The following is a 14,766-nucleotide window of genomic DNA, read 5'->3' on the forward strand; positions in this document are numbered from 1 at the left end:
GAGAAGTGAGTTGAAGTAATCCAGATTGTATTCAGTTTGCAACAAACTACAAATACTGGATGCATAATATATTTTTAGTCCAAATGTGAGCATCTATATTATATATTTTAATATAGATATATGTAGACAATCCCTCAAGATGTACTGGCTGACTCAATTAATACACCACACTTCGGTTTAAAAATGAATACTTTAATGCAGGGGCAGAAAAAAAAAAAAAAATCACATTTTTAGACACGAACACACACATGCATGTGTGTACAGTAGTTTGCTCCAGGGTACACTATAATCCGAGTCTTTGTTAACGGCCTCTTCCAGTACGCTCGTTGAAAAGATTCACAGGTCTAAGTGCGCTTCATGGTGACAAATATGGGACAATCAATACTTTACTCACGGAGCAAGAGATAACACACGCACTCCAAAAACACTTTCTCATCCAGTCAAGTCATAAATAATAGAAACGTGTTACCACAACAAGCACTCAGTCATGCACTGTTTTGTCTAAATGGGTATGGAGAGGAGGTATTTTAATTGTTGTTGTCTACGTGTCGCACAAAGATTCAGTGTCACAATTAAACGTAATTGTAGTCATTTGCCCTCCACTCTGTTGACCACGACAGCCAAACTACACCCCTGTATCACTGATCTGTAACAATCCAATTCAATGAATTCAGAACCAAACTCTTCAGAACTGCTGATAAGTTGTAAATAAAGTAACATACCAAAAAGACAAAAGCATGCTCTAAGCTGCAAGGGCTGAAGGCACTTCAGGCAGTACTTCAAACAGAACAAAAATTACAATCCAAGTCAATAAAAAGCCATTCAGTCAGTAGTGCCAAAGTTTGTGTAAGACATATGCTTCTTACATCATCCTATAACGTCTCTAATTACAACTCAGAGATTTACAAATTGTTAATATGTCCCTCACAGGTCAAAGACATATCGAGTTCTTAAGACTAGTGTTTGACTTCTCCAGATCAGAAAAGCAAGAGTTAGATTTGAGTCAGTCCTCTTCTTTGGCCCTTTTTTGTCTCGTAGTAACATTAACGTGTAGTCACTGTACACAGACGTCGGTCCCGTGGACAAAGTCAATTGAGTTTATTGCAGCTATAGCAGCTTCTGATTGAGGATTTCCCACATCATTAACTTCCTGAAGAGAGGCATGTGGCACTGTAAAGTAAGGGGAGAATGTTATTTCCAATTTATATAACAAATAATGAACGTTATGTATACCGAGCAGTAAGGATCCCTGTGAAGTTGTAGACGTCTAAAAGTGCCATTTCTATATGAACGGGTCCCTTATGAAACTGATATCGCTGCTCAAGATTTCACCAATCATCAAGCTTGGTAGCAAATAAATAAAGCTCAGTATAAACTCCACAGAGTCCTTTAAAATCAGTACAAATGATGATACCTGTTTAAAGGTGAGAGGCTTTCCTTTTGCAATATAGTCGGCGTATTTACAGGCAAAAACTCCGCAGTCACTCCCGTTTTTCTGCTGAGGGATTTCCTACACGCAAAACACAAAGTCATTAAATTCACAGCGAGCGACTGATTGTTTAAAACTGTAACGTCGCGCATCAGTTTCACTTACACCAGGCCATAAACTCCCAACCGTCCATTTAGCACTGTCCAGCTCCCTGTCCTTCTTTGCTTTGTGCTCCTCTTTAAGGTAGAGTCTGGAAAATGAACATAATATTATAATTTGTTATGTAGTGGTGCAAATGATATATATATAAAAGATAAGAAAGAAAAAAAAATGTGGACTCACAGTAAAAGACTACAGATGTCATCATGTCTCTGGCCCATGGAGTCGTATGACTTCACCGTCTTTGACTTAAAATCTATCACCTGGGAGGAAAATGGTGAGAGTCATTAAAACATGTAGTGTAGCGTTATGAAAGAAAAAGCTGTAAATTTGTGTTCATTTGCACGTTTCAGGTTAAATTAAAGGAACATCTATTTTTCACACTGATGACCAATTTCAGGGAACCATAAGGAAACAAATGAGCGACCATTGTCACTGTGGACTCACAGCCATCGCCCAGTGGACGCCCAGATGCAGAGGGACCAGAATGAGGTCAAAAAGAAAGATGTCGACCGCCTTAGTCCAGCGCTTCACAGCAGCATGTCCTCCAGTCTGCCCGCCGCCTCCTCCTCCTCCTCCTCCCCGCAGTTTTGGGAAAAAGAAGGTGCTGAAGGAGTACACCTTCAATTGTCCTGCTTGGCCAGAACACCGCTCCATGACCAGGGAAAGGTAGAAGTTTATAACCTTGGAGGAGGACACAACAGACGATATACATTAATGCTGACAGTGCTGACAATATCACAATCCGAGAACAACTTGTATTCATCCTGACTTTGCATACAGCTGTGCTTATTTGGTGGTTGCCGGTAAGAGGAAGGCTCACACTGTGCTGCTCACATTTGTATTAACCGTATTTTGCAATGCTAATTTGGAAAAACAGGCTATGCAAAAGACTTTCCTGCGAAAGCCTGCAGCAGTTACTGCTAATAACAAAAAAAAAACAAAACAAGTGTCTGGTATACAAAACACTGATACTCTACACAATGGTAAGCATTTTTATGAAAGGACATTAAGAATACACAGATTCTTTTTAGAGATGTCACAATCAAGGTAAGTGTTACACCATAGGCTAACCCTACTCTTACATATCTAATAATTTTGATTTAATACTGGCAAAGAAATCACGCAGGACTATGGCAAGCAACAAGCAACAAACATAATCAGCAAGCCTCCCTCACATGCTGCAGCTCCATCCCCATTATCCACACTTCAATGAAGATCTCATTTGTGAGCAGAAAAGTTGATTCTATTTAAGTAGACATTATAGATATAACTGCTCTTTACACTCTTACTACATCCCACCTCGTCGTTGAGCCAGCCGCCTTCCTGGAGCGTGGCCAGGTCTCTCTGTGTGATGCGAAGTTTGAAAGCTGCACTTAGGACGAGGTTGGGATCCCTCTGAGCCAGAGCTCCACTCACCTCCGCTGCCATTTCCTGCACACACAAGCAATACACGCATGAAGTTCAATAAAAAAGACAATGCACTGATTTCAAGAGAATAAAACCACATCAAACTTTGCATAATTTCTTCTTACCTTAGTCAGCCTTGGTATGTCCTCATCACTATGCCTCGCATGTGCTGTGTGTGCAGAGTGACTGTCAGGCTTGCTGACAGCAGGAGCGTCTCTGTCCACCAGACTGAGGCGAGTAGCTACTTCAGTAGAAAGGTCCAAATCTGCGGCAGGTTTCTGCTCAAAAACAACATTGCAGACATAAAACACATGCACTTGCACCTGTAACTCAGTGAATACATGTCAGATATAGAAGAGAAATTATTACCTTTGCACCTCTAACAGGCTGCGTGTCCTCAAACGCTCCACTGAACGACTTACTAAAGGTCAAGCCACCCCACCTGAAGATCAACCACGCAGGCGTTACCAAAATAATCATTCAACACAACACACGTATTTAAATAAATAATAATACACTGACCTCTCCTTAGTCGCAAATGGATTTCTCCACGTAAACACGCTTGGTGCAGCTGTGAATCAGAGACGAGCGTCAGTGGAGCACAGTATATTTCCCCTTAACATGTTTAATGAACCCTAATTTAAATCGAGTGACTTTAATAAATGATATATACTGAATCATTAACAAATCTATCAAAGATATAGCCAGAAGCTTCAACGATAATGGCTGTTGACCTGTGAAATAAAGGCGTCACTTAAAGTAACTAAGTAGGTTTACATATTCCATCCGTTCCTTTGACAAAGGTGAGTGTCCTACCTGTGTAGGCCGTCCGTCTGGACACTGATTCAAAGGTTTTTCCTGAAGCAGCAGTTCTGTGATCAACCTGTGACACTGACTCACTGCGAAACAAAAGGAGAGAAGGATCCAGGACAAACTCAGTTCACATCCTTGAGTATACCGTTAAACAGGTCTTAACTTTACACGTGGATTATACTCACTCTTGTGGTTTTGTTTGGTTGAAAGGTAGAGGTTGGCTTTTGCTGTATTTCTCCGTCACCATTTCCAGCAAGCGCCGGTAGTGCTCCTTATTATTCTGCTTTATGGCCTAGAGGCAGAACCCAAACACATGACAACTGCTAAAGCTTGATCATGAAGTCGGGTGAAACTTAAAAACTCCATTCTGAATACTGAAAGCAAGGGTTAAAGGCATAAAGATTTAATAACATTTAAACCAGTTAACGCTACTCTCTAGAGCTGTAACACATTAAGGAAAACAAAGCGTGCAAATGATGCAGAAATCAAAAGCAAAACCAAATGACTGTGTAATTCACCTCTTCCACAGTAAGACTGGGCTTGTAGCAGCGACTGTGTCCAAAGCCATTGCATGTTGGATCAGGATTAGCAGTTACCACTCTGGGAGCAGGTTTGGAGGGCAACAACTGGAGGGAGCCTCTCCTCTCCCTGTCCTTTGCTCTGTCTGGGAGCCCTGTAGAGAGCGCTGTCCCACTGGATTAAAAAAAAAAGAGTTAAGTTCATAACCAAAAGGAAGCTGTTGAACACATGTTAATAACTGAATGTATAAGGAATGATTGATTAGTTAAGAGTTAGCAGTGCGTGTAAGAAATCAATAAAATCGCAAATATTGAATCAATTACCTGTATTTTCTCATTAAAGGAGGTGAAGAGCTGTGAAAGGGGTTCTTCCCACCCCTGTCATTTACTCCACCTACTGGTTTATCTGTGGAAAAAAGACCAAAAACAACTAATTAATAACAAAAAGGGACAAGGAAGAGAGGAGTCTACAATAATGAGAACAGGTCAGACTATGTGACATAAATAATAATAATGCATGCTCACTTACCCATTCTCCATTCACTTCTGTTCAGCAATGAAGTGTGGAGCTCATCTATGCCCATTAGTGTGATAGGCTGTATCAGCAAGAGGAAAAAGCATGTAAGTAAATGTGTAAAACTCACAAATACAAAGGTAAAATTAATAAATAACTAAAAGCAAAGTGTGAAATACTGGGTAGTTAACTTTTAGTCAGGTGCAACCACAACTGGCATCTGTGTGCGTCTAAAATGCACAAGGAAGGCTAATGAATTGTATCCACATGCATAAATAACAAACCTGACAAGCTGTGTCTACAGTGACGTTTTTAATGCATCACAGCTCAATTTAAAACTTAAGGTCAGATCACTATTGATAACTACAGGACAAGCAGTGTGATGCACATCATGCCGTACTTAACGCCAAATATAAACGTTTGAATGAAGCAGACGCGGCACCCACCTGTGACTCTTCATACCGATAGGGCTTTTCACACCTGGTCGTCAGGGGTTTCCGCAGCCCGAGTAGACCTGCTACACCAGCCACAGTCTTCTTCACGAAGCTGATTACTACATCTGAAAATGCACAAATCAGGAGTCTTGTTTGTTTTTTTTGTTTCCCCAAAGATCTCATGACATGATCAACATGCTATATTTTATTTATTTTTTTTAACAAACCTCTCTTGCGTCTTTTGACCGCTACCTGCTCACCCTGGTACACACCGTCTGCAACATGCACACTGTGACAAAAGAAAAAACACGATTAGAGATCACCGTCATGCTTTTGCAAGAATGAGACATCAACAACACATTCCCTGTTTGGGTTAGTCTCAGTTTGTGTTATGCAACATATATTATATAACATGTATGTCAGCAATACCAAGTCACTAAGCACAGATAAACAAGAACTGGGGTCAGTTTATGGGGAATTACTGCTTCAGAGCAAACATATCTTTTCAATCAAAATGTCACATATTTTTAATCCATTAGTATAATTTACTAGGATAATACTTTTTTAAATATGGGATTTATCTACTTAAGATCTCAGTGACTATATCACCACTGACTACGTATATTCTTTTGTAGTACAACTAACTATTGATGAACTTAACACCTGTGTAGATGGTTTAAACAAACCTTAAACCTTCCTTAAAGGTTGCTCTTAGTTCTTATATTATAATATATTCGGTTTAAGCTAAAGCTATAGATAATAATAACAATACCATGCAATTTAGGTGGTTGTAAACAAAAACAGCATGCGCATGCTACTGTAGGTTGATTAATTAACTCAAACTTATAGCTTATAGGATAGAAATGTAATGTTTTCGTTTCATTGACATTTTAATAACTCGACTATAATATGGGACGAAAATCTGTTTGTATTATGCCAGTAGTTGTTTGCACAGGTCAGCTAGCTAGCTTGGTGAATTTTAGCCACTAATGTTTACCTCCGTTTAAGTAGTCCGCTCGTTAAATAACCACAGTCTAACGTCAGTTTAAGTATTAATTAGTAAATGTGGAGGCTGTATCCAACCACCGACCTCTGGTAGTTCCGTTTCGCCGGTCTGTGGTGGCTCTCTTGCCGCCGTGCTGCTGCCCCTTTCACACCAGGTCGCGTGGGTTCCTCGTCGCCAACGTTACCTTTCCCGGGCAACTCGGACGGATCTTGCCTCGTAACGGGCTCAAACAGCGACGAGATTCCGTCAGCTATCCATCCATACATCCCAGACAAATACGAGAAAAGTGTAACGAGGTCGTCTACGCGGGCCAGGACTATTTCTCCACCGGTAAGAAGTCAAACGGGCAATCTACGACACACCGCCTACCGTTACCCTAGCTTAGCGTTAGCAGCGCCGTGCTCAGGCTCAGATGCGAAGGACGTGCGTCATTCCGTTGTTGATGTTTCACGAGATGCGAACGTTTTATACGTCAGAGAGGAAAATAGGGTGGGCGGGGTTATAAAGTCCAACCGAAAAGACACGCGATGGAAGGCCAGGAATAAGCGGCGTGTGAGGTGTTTTACAAACGAGCGAACCCCTGATGGATAAACTAAAAGTGTCAGTGGAAGATCAAAACTCTCATTGGCTGCTGGTGACCCGATCAGATGTCAGCTCCTGTTACATAATCTTTAAAATCTCAGTTACTGGATCTTAAAAACGCATAAACTTCAAGAAAAATCAGGGTGAAGGTACATTGTACACTTTGTGGGTCAAAAATTGTGAGATTAAAAATATAATCTTGTAGATTTAGCAAGTAAATACTACACACTATCTCTATTTATTCAAATACTAAGCTTATACTTAATTCTGACTATTTATAAAATTGTACATATCTTGTATTCTTCACTTGTTTTTATTTTATAAAACTAAAATATTTCCTTTAAGATGTAAAAGAGCTGTCATACTGGGAGAAAAATACTGTATAAATACTGATTAAATTGTATTATCTCCATTAAAAGTTCAGGTATACTCAGTATTTTCTAGTAAACATCATTAGTAGAAACAATATGTAATGTATGAGCTGCTATCCAGTAAAATAAACCCAGTCGGTAATGACACATTTAAAATGTTTATTAACTTCATGGTAAAAACATAATACAAAACACATACTGTTAACCTTTCTGCAGCAATGCACTCACTAGATATGTTGATCTGTAATTTCCAGTATAAAAGCAGCGCACATTTGGACACAATGAACATCGGCCCCGTTTACATGCCACAAAAAGATATAAAACAGTACAAGTATAACAAACGGCACTATTTAAAATAAGAAATGTTTGTTCTTGCAGCATCACAAGGGTGAACCTTCAAAACACCGTACATATAATAGAAAAATAACATTAGAAAATATTAAAAAATAATTTATATCCTTATAAAATAATCACTTGTAATCAAATATTCAACACAAGGGATATTCCTTTCTACACATTTCTACATGGGGGGGGGGGGTAAGGCATGGACAGTTTTGGAACAACGTGAAGAGGAAGTGGCTTCTCCAGTGTCCTCAGGCAAAATTCCATGTTCCAGTGCTCGGACTATTTCGGGCTGGACTGTAGAGCAGACGAACCTAGTAGGACACAAACACAAAAAAAAAAAAGAACATTAGAAAAGGCAACCTAAAACAATCTTTACCCTCAGGATTAAGTATCACACTTAACTACAAAATCACAGCTAAAGCTTCTTTGAATAAATATATCTTAAAAAGCAGTTTTCCAACTCGTCTCAGTACACTTAAATATATTTATTAAGAGGACTGAAGTTAGAAAACTTGACATGTACAGCTTTAATAACACAAAGACATGAACAGGTAGGGTGAACAACAACAGAAACAAGATAAATATTAAATAATTGTCGGCAAAGCTATCACACTCTGGTCTTGGGAGAGTAAATGTTCAGCAGAGTTTTGTTATAATTAGCAACCCACATTTTGTGAATACTACACCGGCTCTGGATCATTACAGGATCTGAGTTATTGGACACTATGCAGTTCATAAAATCTTTCCTCAGATGAGAGTGTAAAAAAAAAAAAAAAAAAAAGTTAATGAACCAAACAGCCATGTTTTAATACTAAAAAAAAGTTTTTAGCTGATCATTTGTCTCTTGCTAGTAAGAATTTCCCCAGATACAACATAAAACACGTCATAGATTTTTTTTTTCAACTTACTTTCCAGCCAGCATGTCATATAATCTCATAAAATTAATATAAAAACAAATAACTATGACACAAAACAGTAGGACATGTTCCTTTGAGACCAGAGTGTTATCACCTCTAATGTACTGCACTCAGTGACGACTGACAAGTCAGTCCTGAGCAGAACACTGTGCTGCTTTATAGTTTGGTGGAGTGAGTATGCTACACTCACACTCACCTGGACCGTTCAGGTAAAGGGGCGACAAGCAGCTCAGGTACAGCCACGTCCTATTCTCCTGCAGCCAGCGCTGCCGATAACCAATCATATCAGGGGAACAGGCTGACTGTATCCTCCTTTCCTCTTTAGGGGGCGGGGCTAAATGAGTCTCGCTGACTAGGTTGGGAGATGATAGAGCACACAGGTTTTGTGGGATTTGGAAACATGTGGGTTTTTCTTCTGATATGGTCAGGCTGACGTCACACCTTCACCCACCAAAGCCGTTTTCTGTCTGAGCCAATACTTGGTTACTACTGTGTAGTCTAATATCAATATAAGAGCTATAAAACATAAACCCAGTGACTTTTAAGATCTCCCAGTGTGATTGCTTTTGCTTCTGTTCCAATTAATCAGGTGATCAGAACCCATTAAGTAGTGCCAGTGATAACAGTGAATGTTGCGTTAACCCCAGAGCCTGTGCTTATAGTGAACACCAAAGCTTTTTTAATTTCCCCTCTGGTGCAATTAGTCTCATCTCTTGTCCCAACATGTACTTAACTTAATGCTGCTCACCTTGTCTGGCTCCCACCAACCGCTGCTGGACTTTCTCTAGATGATGGATATATTCCGTCAGGGATCGCTCAGGATCTTGAGATGTTGCACCTGATTGCAGACTGGTACTGGAGTGCCGCCTAAAGAAGTATAAGAGCTCATTAAAAAAAAACAACAACAATGCTTTCATCCAACTTAAGTCTTTAATACATAGCTTCAAGTTATAAAAAAAAAGCTCAAACCTGCTGTGCAGCCTGAACGGTGATTTGCTGGGCGGAACGAGTGCTGACACAGCGTCTCTGTCTCTGCTCTGTGTCGAGTCTGAATTTGTTCTTAGCGGCTGCTGCTGCCTTAAAACCTCAGTCTTAGGTCCTGCCAGAGACATTACAATTAAAAATCCACCATAATACACACAGTCAAGTGATGCATATCATCAAAAATTGTGGACATGACCCATACCTGAAGTGTGCCCATTGACAGTCCCAGATAAAGATAATCTTTTAATCGCTTTCTGCCATTTCCTGGTCAGGAACCTCATTCTGTAAAGGAGAGTGAGGTTTGTTTTATCAACTCGGAGGACTGGGCTTATTGTTCAGGCTTATGGAGTATTTCCTACCTTGAAACGGCAATGACGACTCGTACTGCGGCTCTAAATCTTCCAAGGGGTCTGCGCTGGGAGGGGAGAGGTGGCGAGGGTCGTGCTCCCATATGAGCGATGAGACACAGCGTCACCTGCTCGCACTCCTGGAAACCTCCCAACAGCAGCAGCAGGTAGCGCTTCTGGTACACCAGAGCTTTCCTGAAGCTCTCAGCACGCAGGTAGCGCTCATACAAACGCTGCACCTGCAAAACAATTAACAGTTGTCACTATTTAATCACTGTATTATATCACTACAACCAGAATAAAGCAATTACAAGTTTGAATTCACCAAAGATGGATTAAAATTCTGTTCTTGGACCATTTACATAATGACAAATGTACGTTTTTGCACGCACTCCCTACTGACCTTGCTGTTGCTAGTCATGTCATTGATGGGTCTGTTTTCCGTTTCTGTGGTGACCCTGGCGAGTTCGTTTTCTGTGCGCCGCAGCTCTCGCTCCAGACAGGTGAGTCTATATTTGAAGGTGGCTCTCTCTTGACTCAGCGACGTCACGCGCTCCGTCAGCTCCGAGTTCTCCTTCAGTAACGTCTCCAGCAGGTTGGATGACGACGTGGACGCACTCTACAGTGAGAAAAGTATGTGTTTAGCTAAACATACATCTGGGTGAATAAATATAATTTCAGCACAGGGAATAAGCTCTTAAATACCTGTTGGTGGTGTTGTGAGATGCTTGCCTTGCCACCATCAGTCTGGAAGTTACTGCTGATGTTCTGTGAAGATGCAGCTTTGTGTTGCTGTCCTATCGTCCGTCCAGACATCCTCTGAGCAGCCATTTCTCTCTCCTCTCTTTCCAGCTCAGACAGAGTGCGTTGCAGCTCCTGCATACGCTGCTGGTCCTGCTGCCTCAACAACTCCAACTCACACTAAAGTCAGAAATGTTTATAATGAACTGTGTGTGTCCAAAAGCATTTAAAGACAACGACTGTATATCAAAGAAGATAGAGGTTGATGATATCTTACCAGTTCGCTATTCGTCCTCTCCTGTCGTCTCTCGCTCTCCATCTGCTCTTGCCTCTCCTTCCTCCTCTCCCTTTCCCACTGCTCCTCCCTCTCCCTCTCTTTGTCCTTCAGGAGGCGAAGCTTCTCCTTTAGCTCTGTGAGTTCCATCCCCTGGTGTCTGCATCGCTCTCGCTCCACCTCCAAAGCATGGCTGGCTTCCTGTTTCTGCTCCTTCAAGGTCTCGATGGCTACGCGATGTCGGGCGGCGGCCTCCTGCTCCCTCTGAAGCTCCTCCCTTCTCGTTTTGTCCTCTTCTTCCCATTTCCTCCTGGACTGCAGTAGCTCGGCCCTCAGTCTGTCTGCCACAGCCGCAAGCTCCTCCCCCTGCCTTCGTTCCTGCTCCAGCTGTGAGCGCAGGTCCGAGATGAACTTCCCGTCTCTGGCGGCGTCGGCCTCATGTCTTCGGCTGAGCTCATCCACCTGCCTGGAGCAATGGTCTCTCTCTTCGTCAAGCTTCCTGTGGGAATCTGCAAGTTTAGAGTGAATGTCAGCCAAACGAGACTGCGCTTCAGTGAGGAGGCGCTCAAGATGAGTCTTTTCTTGCAGGTTGAGCTCTTGTTGGTGGGCAGAATGTTGGTGTTCCTCTTCCAGCTGCTTCTGGGTGTCTTCTAGACGTTTCTCCAGCAGCACACTGCGGGACTGTTCAATCTGAAGCTCTCTTTTGAGGTTGCTGCAGGCCACCCTCTCCTGCTCCACCTGACCCTTTAGAGACATGACCTCCGACCTCTGCTGCTCAGAGGATACTTGTACAGCCTGGAAGGGAAGAGAAGGTCATCTTTCAGAGTTTAAAAGGAAAAGTGAAAATACATTTTGCTTCTATACTATGGATAGTTTACACAGTATAAAAAAGTTTAAATACAGAAACACTGCATAGGCATACGATGGGTATGACTAATATCATGTCCATAGTTTTTTTGTGTTTATGTCTACACCAAAATTATTCACATTTTTAGTCGTCATCTTACCTCCTTCCTCTTCTCCTCCTCCTTGTCTTTACGGAGACTCAGAGCTCTCTCCTGCTCCAGTTCTTGCTGAAGTTCCTGGACTCTGGCCTGTTCTCTCCTCAGAGCTTCCTCACCCTCTTCTACAGTCATCCTGAAGAAAACCATCACCAATTAATTTCAACCTTGTGCATTTTGGTATACTAGTCATACATCATCTACAGAAAAAGTGCAAGCTTGTCGCAAGCGAGACTCAACACAGCAAGTCTTCCAGATGCACTGGCATCTGCAAATCAAATGTGTGCAAGCCAACATTCCTGGGAGATTACACTGCAATGTGAACTCTACATTTCTACTAGAGAAAACAGTTACGTCTGTGACAACTTTCCAAGTTGTACAGTTGTGAGAGTGGTTTATAAAATGTTGTGCTACGTTACGGCATCTGATGAACCATCAAGTTAAGGATCTGTCCCTGGATCTTTACTGGGGCCTTAAACAACACAAAACTCTGAAAATCCAAGGCCGCTTTGAGCCCACGTGTCAACTAAAAGAATCATTAATAGCTAAAAACCACTCAGGAAGTAACGCAGGATTCCTTAAATAATGTTTTAACAATACAACATAGATATATGGGGTCCTTTAGTTATTAGGGAAGTGTCCTGTTAATCATCTTGCATTTTTTCCCCGCATCAACCGACCGATTACAATAAATAATAGATTTTAAAGTTATTTGAAATTTACTGAAAATAGTGATCAGCATGCGTTTGTTTTTTTCTTGATAACATCAGAAATAAGGAAAATATGAACAAAAGCGCTTTTAACCACAATGATTGGTATAACATGTGCTTGTACCTGAGAGACAGCATTTTGTTGTTTTGCTCTTGCTGAGCATCATGAGCACAGTTCAGTTGTTTCTGGTTCTCCTCCAGCTCTTGCCTCAGTTGGGCTTCTACCCGTCCATCAGTCTGTAGCTGATCTCTGTGCCAGTTATCATCATCTCTATGATCAGTCTAAGAAAGAACGAACAAAATGCAGTACAACTTCATATATTAAGTTGAATCCCTCTCATCCTAAGCATGAGTGAAAACAAAATAAAAAAAACAAACAAAATCAAGACGCAGTCAGTCAACACGATAACACCATGCCACTATTTCAATATTTAAAGCAAATGTTCCGTTCACCGGAAGAAACTCACTTGAGTGTGCCTCTCTGCCATTCGACAGAGCAGCTCTCTGAGAGCAATCACAGTTTCCTGCAGTGCCCTCTTCTCCTGCTGCCAGCCCATGGGGGGATTAGATAACGATTTGTCGTCGTGGTCCAGTGGAGCGGAGCTATCTTCAAAATGATGTTGCGTCTGACTTAACGAAAAGGTTTTTAAGCCTGAAACATGAGGTTGCGTTGAAGGAGTGGCACGCCGCTGGGACAAAGTGAGAATTCTGCAGCTTTCTTGATACACTTTCTTCAAGAGACCCTGTGAAGACAGAGGAACTAAATAAAAACTCAAGCTGGCGTTTACATTTAAATTACAAAACAACCGAGTGTGAAGTCTACCTGAAGTTCGGGTGACAGCAAGTCATCGCTGTAGCTCATGCTGCCTGCCGCACTGTCGGTGTTTGCTGTGGGGTTCATTCCTCTGCAGCGGAGATACTCAATGAACTGAGCATCCAGCCTTTCAGTCTGTTCCAGCTCCACTCTGAGCCTCGCACCCAACTCTGAACTTACATCTGAATCACAAGAGGACAACAGAAAGGTAAGCAAAGGGTCAAGTCTTGTGATGTTCCTGGCTGACAGACCGTTTTGAGTCAATTCCACAGACATCCTGCTGAGTCTACATTAGATAACTTTATTAAAAAAAACATATCATGATATACCTTTAGCTGTCAGGTTGTGGAAATACTCACTGCTGCCATATCCATCACTCGCCCACTCTGGTGCTGACAAGGATGAAGTGGAGCCAAGTGGAGATGGAGGTGCCGTTAAGTCAAGTCCTTCTAATTCATGCACCTAAGACACACAAAAAAATAAAAGAATGACATGAATATAGCTACACTGAACTCAATAAACGTTTCTTACAGATGCTCAGAAAATGAAACACAAGACTGTTAGCCCACATACTTTATCAGCGTCCAGCGAATCGAGCGCGGAGAAGTTGTCAGACATTGACACTGAACCCGGAGAGTGGGTGCTCTGCGTGGCTGGGTCGGGGGTGATGGTCCTGGAGTGCGGAGCCTCCATAACAACTCTGGGAGAGGTTTTGACCTGAGGTAGATCCAGGCATGTGCTACTCAGGCCGCTGAGAGCAGATGTGTGGAAGCGATCTGGGAGTCTATCCTCGGAGCGTTCGAGTCTCCTTAAGACTTCTGGGGAGCTCAGAGAGGCTTCGTCGCGAGAGATGGTCACAAGGTCTTCAAAAGCTCTCTGAGAAATATCTGATGGTGAAAATAAAATGCGTCAGTATGAGAACGCGTTTCATTTGCAGTGTTAGTGTCGTGTGTTTTACCCGTCTTGAATATATTGAAAAATATTACATGCTCACAGAACAAAAGGCCAAAAACCAAACATGATGAATTTGTAAGTCTTTGTTGGCAACAGAAAAGAAAATCTAAACAATCTTTTCTGTGTAAGTGCCTTGTATATCCAGTAGGACTGCACCCAATGTTAAAATAGTGCCTATCCTCAGGGAATACGTGCAAAGACTAATTTAGCGCTCACCCTTATGCGGGTATCCTGAGTAGTGAGTAAGTGTCTCCTGTTGATAACACTGCTGTCGGAGTTGCTGCAGTTCTCTTTGCTGATAGGCCAGTTCCTCTTCCTGTACAGCCAGATCCTCCTGAAGTCGCAGAAGTTCCGCCTTCAGCTGTTGGTTGTCAGTCCCCAGGTCGACAAGGGCACGGTCTTTGGTCTGCCAGAAAGAAATCCAGTTAATGCAGCTATCAAGT

General features: G+C 41.9%; 2 protein-coding genes across 7 annotated transcripts in view; both read right to left on the minus strand.

Moving 5' to 3' along the window:
* Positions 1–176: 176 nt before the first annotated feature.
* On the minus strand, positions 177–6,704 carry senp2 (SUMO specific peptidase 2). The gene is made up of 17 exons (XM_084568995.1): positions 6,368–6,704; positions 5,505–5,566; positions 5,290–5,402; positions 4,859–4,925; positions 4,654–4,735; positions 4,330–4,504; positions 3,997–4,103; positions 3,815–3,897; positions 3,521–3,569; positions 3,368–3,440; positions 3,124–3,276; positions 2,891–3,022; positions 2,036–2,272; positions 1,772–1,851; positions 1,595–1,679; positions 1,415–1,510; positions 177–1,170 (listed from the first exon to the last, which is right to left on the minus strand). The coding sequence occupies exons 1-17, from the start codon at positions 6,547–6,549 to the stop codon at positions 1,108–1,110; spliced, it is 1,839 nt and encodes a 612-aa protein (XP_084425121.1). The 5' UTR covers positions 6,550–6,704; the 3' UTR covers positions 177–1,107.
* Positions 6,705–7,378: 674 nt separating this feature from the next.
* The window catches only part of pcnt (pericentrin), a 31,809-nt gene continuing 24,421 nt past the window's right edge, over positions 7,379–14,766 (minus strand). For 4 of the 6 annotated variants that reach the window (XM_084569295.1, XM_084569294.1, XM_084569292.1 and 1 more), the window contains 15 exons: positions 14,540–14,729; positions 13,943–14,256; positions 13,699–13,831; positions 13,379–13,551; positions 13,023–13,298; positions 12,680–12,837; positions 11,852–11,981; positions 10,848–11,639; positions 10,535–10,750; positions 10,233–10,448; positions 9,842–10,068; positions 9,685–9,764; positions 9,468–9,597; positions 9,247–9,365; positions 7,379–7,892 (listed from right to left, as the gene is read on the minus strand). In XM_084569295.1, the coding sequence (XP_084425421.1) occupies positions 7,861–7,892; positions 9,247–9,365; positions 9,468–9,597; positions 9,685–9,764; positions 9,842–10,068; positions 10,233–10,448; positions 10,535–10,750; positions 10,848–11,639; positions 11,852–11,981; positions 12,680–12,837; positions 13,023–13,298; positions 13,379–13,551; positions 13,699–13,831; positions 13,943–14,256; positions 14,540–14,729 (3,186 nt within the window). In that variant the 3' untranslated portion in view covers positions 7,379–7,860. The remainder of the gene's footprint in view (positions 7,893–9,246; positions 9,366–9,467; positions 9,598–9,684; positions 9,765–9,841; positions 10,069–10,232; positions 10,449–10,534; positions 10,751–10,847; positions 11,640–11,851; positions 11,982–12,679; positions 12,838–13,022; positions 13,299–13,378; positions 13,552–13,698; positions 13,832–13,942; positions 14,257–14,539; positions 14,730–14,766) is intronic. The other 2 variants (XM_084569296.1, XM_084569293.1) reach the window with 1 other exon arrangement.

Source organism: Chelon labrosus, assembly GCF_963514085.1.
Source record: "Chelon labrosus genome assembly, chromosome: 20".
NCBI classification, from domain to species: domain Eukaryota; kingdom Metazoa; phylum Chordata; class Actinopteri; order Mugiliformes; family Mugilidae; genus Chelon; species Chelon labrosus.